General features: G+C 42.9%; 1 protein-coding gene across 11 annotated transcripts in view; it reads right to left on the bottom strand.

Annotated features, from left to right (window-relative positions):
- Nucleotides 1-1272: 1272 nt before the first annotated feature.
- The window catches only part of slmapa (sarcolemma associated protein a), an 82197-nt gene continuing 75153 nt past the window's right edge, over nt 1273-8316 (bottom strand). For 10 of the 11 annotated variants that reach the window (XM_083938996.1, XM_083938990.1, XM_083938997.1 and 7 more), the window contains 2 exons: nt 8160-8294; nt 1273-3410 (listed from right to left, as the gene is read on the bottom strand). In XM_083938996.1, coding sequence (XP_083795122.1) covers nt 3315-3410; nt 8160-8294 — 231 coding nt within the window. In that variant the 3' untranslated portion in view covers nt 1273-3314. Of the gene's footprint in view, nt 3411-5969; nt 6058-8159; nt 8295-8316 lie in introns of all 11 variants that reach the window. The other variant, XM_083938993.1, reaches the window with a different exon arrangement.

Genomic DNA, 8316 nt, shown 5'->3' with positions numbered 1-8316 from the left:
ACTCGCTGGAACCTACTGCACCTCTCCACCCCCCCTGCCCCCTCTTTATAAGATTCTTTAACGATATTAATGAAAACAGACTGGATGAGACCTTGTGGGCAGTTATGGGGGGCTTTGAGCAATTTGTAAAGTGTAAAGAGCATGAGGAAGACGGGCAGACGTCTGCAACTTCACAGCAGAGCAAATATAAAAGCTTATTAATGTTGCAGGCACAGAAGTAGTGGTGGACATTAGGGAGTGCGAGTCCCCTTTCAGGTTTAGGGAGTTGAAGAATATGATTTGTGATACGGGCTGGTTTATTTTGACAGATAAAGGTGTTGAGTTGTTGGTCTAGGGTTAGTGAAGAACGATTTGTTCAGACAAATTGGGAGATGCTGAAAAAGGTACAGACACTTTGGTAAAATGACCATCTTAATAAGAATAACCCAGCCTACAAGGGACAGGGGGAGGCCCGCCCAACTAGACAAGTCTGACTTGCATTTATCCAATAGTGACTGGAAGTTCTTTTGAGAAAGGTCCCTGAAGGAGCTGGTGACAAACACCCCCAAATACTTGAACCCCTCATCAGCTGTTTTAAAGGGGAATATGGATCGTGGGAGTGATCTCCAAACAACCCTCACCTATCTGAATTTTCAATTTATACCCCGACAGGTGTCCAAGCTAATCCAGGATTGATAAAACTGGGGGAGGGAGGTTGTGGGGTTTGAAATAAATAAGAGTAGGTCATCAACATATAAGGAGAGTTTGTGGACCCCTCAGCCCTAGATCTTTCAGTAGGCGAGTTGTTGAGTCTCCCACAAAGCCCCTAGTGCCCACCTCCACTGGGAAGAGTCGTGTCCTCCAACCGCTCTCCCTGCATTCACGACTAGGTCTGCGTACTTCGCTCTCTTCCTCTCGTAGGCTCCATCCATCCCCTCCTCCCATGGCACCGTCAGCTCCACCAGCAGCACCGACCTCCCTGCCTTGGTCCACAGCACCATATCTGGCGAAGTGTGGCGCTGCAGACCAAGTCCACCTCCATTCTCCACTCCACACCCGGCGACAGAAGGGTGGGTGCAGGTCTCCTACAGACAGTCCCCCCGCTTCCCCCTCCCTCGGGAACTGGGTCCACCGTTGCTCGCCTCTTGCCTTCTCTTCTCCACAACCTCCGCCAGCTTCCTCAGCACCTGATCGTGCCGCCATCTGTACTGTTTTGTTTTCTTTCTTTCTTTAATGTTCAGGGAAGTTTGTGAGTAAATGAAGACGACAGAAGCGGGTTTGGTGGGTCAGCTTGCTACAACTTTATTCCAAACATCTCTCCATATTCAATACACCATCACCATCATATGCTCTATACAACTTCCTCTCATATCTCTAAACAATTTTAACAAAATAAGTCTAGTAACACATCATTCAATAACATTTTATTTTACAATTCTCTCTCTGTACTGTAGTGTTTTCATCTTTAATCATATTTGTTCGTTGGATTTTATTTAAATCTTTTGCTTTTTTAAAAAACACGGAACGAGACAGAGTACACAAACCATGACGAAGAGTCCAGAGTGTGAGCCGACACACACACACACACACACACACACACACCTCCGAATAATTTAATGTCAGATGAAAACATTTCAGCAGAGGCCTGAAGGGTTTTTACGTTAGTTTGGAGAGAAGCTGGTTTTCTTCGTGTTTTTAAGAACATTACTGCAGCTCTGAGGGTTCACAGGAACAAACACTCACGCATGGATGAAGCTGCAGACAACACACTCATACTCTTTACTCTTGGGACAAAAGAACGTAAAGTTTGTCCTGAGGATTGTGCAAGAGTGAAGTGGAGCTGCAACGATTAGTTATATAATAATCCCTATATATTCTGATAACTGTTAAAGTAACTTTTTATGCATAAATGGCGACAATACATATGGAGACAAGCTGCTTTTCTGTTGTATATGATAATAAAGTGAATCTCTTTATGTTTTGGGATGAAAAACAAAACATTAAAAGACTTCACCTTGGACTTTGAAGACTTGGGATGGACTCGAACGATTAATCGAGAAAATAATCAGGAGATTAATTGATAATTAAATTAATAATAACTGCAGGTGTAGCTGGTACTGAGGATGGTGCACGAGAAAAGGCAGAAGACCTGCAATGATTAACTGCAAATTCCCTTTTCAGCCTCTTTAATATGGAGATGTGCTGCTTCTGTTGTTTTTAATATTAAACTGAGAATATTTGGGTTTTGGACAAAACAAGAAATCTAAATACTTGAAAAAACTTGGATTTTGTTGAACTATTTTTTATGTCATTTATAGACAAAAAGATTAATTGAGAAAATACTTGGGAGATTAACAAAAATATTCTTAATTTATGTCGATTTACAAAACTTTTCCTGAGCTTTTAACTTCTAACGGGCTCATCAGCAGAGAGTTAGCAGTCAAACGCTCTGTAAAAAGCTTCTAAAACATTGCTGATCACCATAGTTCAGCTTCTCTCCGCACTCTGATCACTGACAGACCTCTGGCAGTCAAAGTGTGCCTGTGTGTGTGTTTTTCAGAGAAGGTGTGTGTTATGTGTGTTGGTCCGGACACATGTACACAAACTGTGGTGTTAGTTACATCAGAGGCACTTCGACCCCCTTTTCTGTGCCCCGAAAATGAAAGAAAACAAAACAGAAAATAAAATAAATCTGATTTTTATTTCAATAATTTGGCTTCAAGTTTCAACGCCCGACCCCCTAAAACTCCCCCGAAGAAAACAAAACAGAGAAAGAAACGCCTACGTGGCCGACTACAGCCAGAACAGAGCGGAGCAGGACTTCCTGACACACCTGAACACTTCCCAGCAGACTGACGGACTCTTTGTCTTAATGTTACAGCGCACACGGACATTTACTGTGAAGGAGATTTTACGGACGTGGATTCACTTCACACTGATGGTTTTCTGATATTTGGAGCCGATTTTGTCTTTTCCTCTGACGAGACTTAAGGCTGCCGGAAAGTGTTCGCTCACGGATGTGAACTTCACCTCTGGCAGGTGTTTTGTGTGGAGGCTCAGCCTGCTGGAGAACGCTTCGTTAACCCACCCAATCAGCAAAAGACAAAAACCCCCCAAAAAAGAAGCCCCCACCACAGCCGAGAGAGAGCCGAGAATAAAAACGACGAAACTCTCCGCCCCAGGAAAAAAAAACACGAAAAACGAAATCAAAATAAACCCAAAAAAGCTTCTGAATCTTCTGTAGAAACCACAACCTTTATATTCCCTCTACAATTATGTACAATTAGACTATACAAGTAAAGCAGTGATGCTCTCCTTACAGCGCTGTGTGTGTCCTAGATGGAGCTGCTCTTGGAGAGGTTGGGGTAGAGGACGGCTGCAGTCACGGCGACCATCACTGCGATGACCGGCATCCAGGGGCTCCAGCCGCTCTGTCCGAGAGACGACACACAGAGAATCAAATCAGCCGACAGACACGTCCACACTTTCACACACAGACTTGATAGGGAGAGGAGAAAGAGAGAGAGAAGAGGAGAGGGAGAGAGAGCAGGGAGGACTGCAGCAAATATAAAAAAAAGACCATTTAAAATAATTTATGAACCCCTTAAAATCCAAAAGTCACTATTTCTCTTATTTTTTGGTCAATGCACATGAATTAGCACGGCAAACGTTACGATTCAAACATAAGAGTTTAAAACACTACTCAAGTCAGTCAATACAAATGTCAGACCGTCCTTAAGCAGATTTATTTTTTACATATAGATCTATATATATATATATATATAGATCTATATCTATATATAGATCTATATATATATATAGATAGGGGATTCACAGAAAGAAAGAAAGAGGAAGCAACAAAGTACGTAAACAAGGTTGAGAAGTTTACCTGAGCAGAACAAAAAAAAGAAAAGGTCACTGTTAGACATTCCCAAATAAACACACAAGCAGCAAACACGGGACGGAGACGATGGACACAATGCTGTTACAGATGAAGAAACTGCAGTGAGTCCAAAGAAAGACTTGGAGACAACAAGATGGATGAGCCCACGTGTGTGTGTGTGTGTGTGTGTGTGTGTGTGTGTGTGTGTGTGTGTGTGTGTAGACAAAACAAACCTGTAAGCAGGTAAAGGTAGATGGAGAAAAATAACAGATTAAGCAGCAGACTGGATGCAAAAAATGGAAGTGAAATGAATAAATTAAACACAAACTCTGCCGCAAGAGAACAGCACGCATTAAAAGAATACATGAAAAAGCAGCAACAACACCCTGAAAGGGAGAGGGAGCTGTGAAGAGGCTGTTAATGAATGAATGAATGAATGAATGAATGAATGAATGAGGCCGCAGGAAAGAGTTATTAACTGAGTCTCATACAGATGTGAAGGACAGAGCACAACTCTTTAAAAGGGGACACTTGTCTTCACAAGACATTTCAGAGGAGTCCAAAATAAAGACTGAGATCAGGAAACTTTGTTGTAGGAGCCTGAGGACAAATGTTCCCTTTAAAGAGCAGAGTTGATTCTGTGTGTGTGTGTGTGTGTGTGTGTGTGTGAGAGAGCGAGCGAGACGGCCATGCAGTTAGAGCTGCTCACACCAGAAGACAACGACAGACCGCAGCAATGATGACGACGATGATGATATTCAGTCTTAAAGGGAAGGGAGGAGGTGAAGATAGCGTCCTGATGATCAGAATTCAGGGTTCAACAACCTTTGAGTTACAGCAGCATAATTACACGTACAGTGATCCTCTCTTCTCATTGGTTAATGTCGTTGTAAAGGGATGACATTTACGTACTACGTCAGGGACTTAAGTGACGAATCTGCAAGCTTGTGTTTAGTTTGCGTCCCCCCACCCCCCTCCACATTTTGACACGCATGCTGGACCGTACATTTTATAATATTTATTCATTATCCTGTTCTGATTTCATTTATTTTAATAATAATACACTTTCACCCTTTGCGGGTCACGCCCCACACACCTTTGCGTTCTTTGAGCTGCGTTCAAGTGTCATGGGAAGTCCACACTTGAACGCAGCATGAGCAGCACAAGTGAAACCGAGCGACGGACGACCGGCAGGAAGCTCTGCAAGTAATTTTATTTGGACAGATTTAAATGATTGGTCAGACACGTGTATGATTTATTTTACATTTAAGTGCCGTACGCTTATTAGGAACATTTTAAGATTACAAAAAAAAAGTGTAAAAATGTCAGAAAGGTCAGAATTGCTTTGAAAAACAAACTTAAATGGAATGTTTTTTTTTAATTATGCTGTTTTTCTTTTATTTTGAAAAAACTAATAAGGAAATGACACATGGATTCATCGACGCTGGGGTGGACCTGATCGCCACTGGTCGCTCAGCACTACGTCACACGTGTATAACGCGCCCAAGGAAATTGAAAATGAACTCCAGACTAACGTGGTTTCCTGATTTGGTTTGATGTCAGGCAGCAAACAAAACAGATTTTCTGTCTTTCTTTATATTTTGATTCGCTGATTTAGCTCCATGCCTAAGAATAAAGAAAAATTGTTTTTAGCGTCTCAATCTCCGTAAAATGACTAATTTCACTGTCAGACTCTGATCGATAGGTCTGATAACATTTAGAAAGCTGCAGGATTTAATAACTTTAACTCTATTTAAGATAGCACTGGAGTGACTCTAGTCATTATGGCGTGATTTTAGTCAACTGATTTAATTGTTGTTTTTCAAATATTGTCCTGACAACTCACCCTAATTATAACCATCGTGGTTCCATACAGATCCATTTAATGCCAGAAACACTACTTTATATAGGAGCGCTGAAGGTTAAAAGGTCGTGAGTGTAGTTTAGATTTGGGAAGAATAATAATTCTCAACACGTTACCCTGAATTCATCACAGATCAGGACGATGTTTTCACCTCCGTCATCTTCTCTTACACACATGATGGAGACAGATGGAGGCAAAAGAGAGACCGGCAAAGAGACAGACTGATGTCATGTCGGTGTGTACCTTTCTACCACAACTGGCCGAAACACCAGTACAGCAGAGCCAGGACAAGGCCAATGAATATGGCTTGGACAGGCTGCAGTATGGATGGCTAGAGGGCAGGGAGGGAGGAGAGGGATAAGAAGATATCAGCCGGCAAATCAACCAAAACCAACATGGAGGATGGAGCAGCTACAGCGAGGGGGGAGGAGGAGGAAGGGGAGAGGGAGACAGAGAGAGAGAAGAGAAGTCTGTAGGAAGGAAGGCGTTTGTATCGAGGCGGCCGGTTCCACAAAGCAACAACGCCATTTCTTCACATTCAGCAGCCACATTCACAAACACCACAGAAGAAGTGCCGCCTGTCACTCTTTTGAAACATTCTCCAGTGGGATTTCATCTCATTAACTCTCTGCACCAGGACGTCTCATTAGCACTGATCCATATTAAAGCTGCTGGTGACACTGATGGAAGAGTTCACTGGACTTTAAAGGTCATTACAGAGGAAACAGTTCTGGCATATTCACAGTGCTGCTTCAAACATGCACTGTTCCTGAGACATAAACTAGGGATCGACCGATATCGATTTCTTTTCATGCAGATACTGTTTCTTATTTATTATCAGACTCAGCCGGTGACTGATACGGACTCCTGATTTTCTTGAGCCGATATTTAGAGCCGATACTTTTGATCCCTCCATTAACATCCTAAAAATGACACGATGATAACAAATGTAACGAGTCTCAGTTTTCACACAGAGCTACTTGTGGACGTCCGTCTGTAAATAAATAATATCGGTGAACGCAGCAGCCAGCATCGGCCGATACACCTAAAAAACGCAAGTATGGGCCGATAGTATCGGTCTATCACTAAAATACACTGAATAAAATACAACAAATGCATGCGATGACGTCAATCAATGCGTGTGACGTGTTACGGCGTGATGACGTATAGACAGCAGGAAGCATTCTCGCTAAGGCCCAGGTAGTGTGAGTACAAACGGGCCTGGGCCGCGGGGGGAGAGGAAGGGGGGACAAGTACCCTAAAGCACGGGGCACGGTACGGACGGACAGTGTGAGTGCGCCCTGAGAGACTGTTGCTAACTTGTGATATGTTCATAGTTTTGTGATCAAACATGCTTTTAAATGTGAAACCAAATTACTGACCACCTGGAATTGTTCAGCTGTTTGTCATTCAACTGTATGTCTGTGTAACGCTGTTCTAATGCACATGTGGAGGAAGCTGCATGAGGCCTTTTGTGGCTCCAGTGGAAGCTGCACAAAGTCTGGTAAACTCCCAATTGAAGGTGAAAAATCCTGCTATTAATCCCTCAGTGCACAGGTAAACTATGTGCACACAACTACAGTAAGTAAGGTAGGTCAAGGTTTAAGCAGGAGTGGGTCTGTGATGGAAAAGGGAACTTTTTTATTGAGCACACCAAAGAACAACGAGGCGAATTCCTTGTATGTGTAAACCTACTTGGTAACCTGACGTTTCGTTCTAACCTGTCTGATCATCTTGTGAACTGCAATGACTCCTTAGTGCCATTAGTCAAGCCATCATGTTCCCAGACATTAACTCTATTAGTGCACAGAGTGCAAAAGAAGAAATGATGGATATCTCTATGAAAATAAGACCAAAGTTGTAATAAACAGGAAGTATCCTTCTGAAATGTCAGTTTGTTGATCTAGTCCTGGGAGATCTGCTGCCACATGAACAAAAGACCGAAGAAGAGCTGAAGACAGATGAGAGAGAGAGAGAGAAGAGGAGGAAGAGGGGTAACAGAGGAGGAGGCTGCTCCGCCTCGCTGTCGTCGTCTGACTGTGATTTGTGTTTCATGGAGTTTACACAAACTAACAACTGAGGTCAGATTCAAGATTCAGTCGGAGATCTACACACTGATTGGTGAGACGCTTCTGAGTCTAGAGTTAGCAAATAAGCAGTGAGGAGGGAGTCTAAACTGGAAGTGTGTGTTACTGCGAGCAAGTCTGACACCGCCACAGTGTCCATGAGCAAGCCTGGTGTTTTGATCTTTAAGCAAAGGAACAAAAAATAAACTGGGGGAAAAATAATCATGGACACTTCTGGATTTAAAGCTGAGCAAACAAGATCAAAAGTTACAACACAAATAGTTCACATGGTCTTTGGTATATTAAAAAATAAAGTAACTGTGTAAAGTAACTGTGTGTGTGTGTGTGTGTGTGTGTGTGTACTCACAGAGCTGGTCTTGTCCTGCAGCAGCTTCAGGCTGCTCCTGCACTGCTCCAGCTCCTGGTGGATGTTCAGCTTCTCCTCCTCTGTTCTCTCATAACGCTGACGGAGGTCCAACAGCTGGGACTGTGTGTCTTCATACTACACACACACACACACACAC

The sequence above is a fragment of the Echiichthys vipera genome, assembly GCF_963691815.1.
Source record: "Echiichthys vipera genome assembly, chromosome: X".
Lineage (NCBI taxonomy): Eukaryota > Metazoa > Chordata > Actinopteri > Perciformes > Trachinidae > Echiichthys > Echiichthys vipera.
The sequence above is the reverse complement of the archived record's forward strand: the minus strand, read 5'-3'. Positions and strand labels throughout refer to the sequence as shown.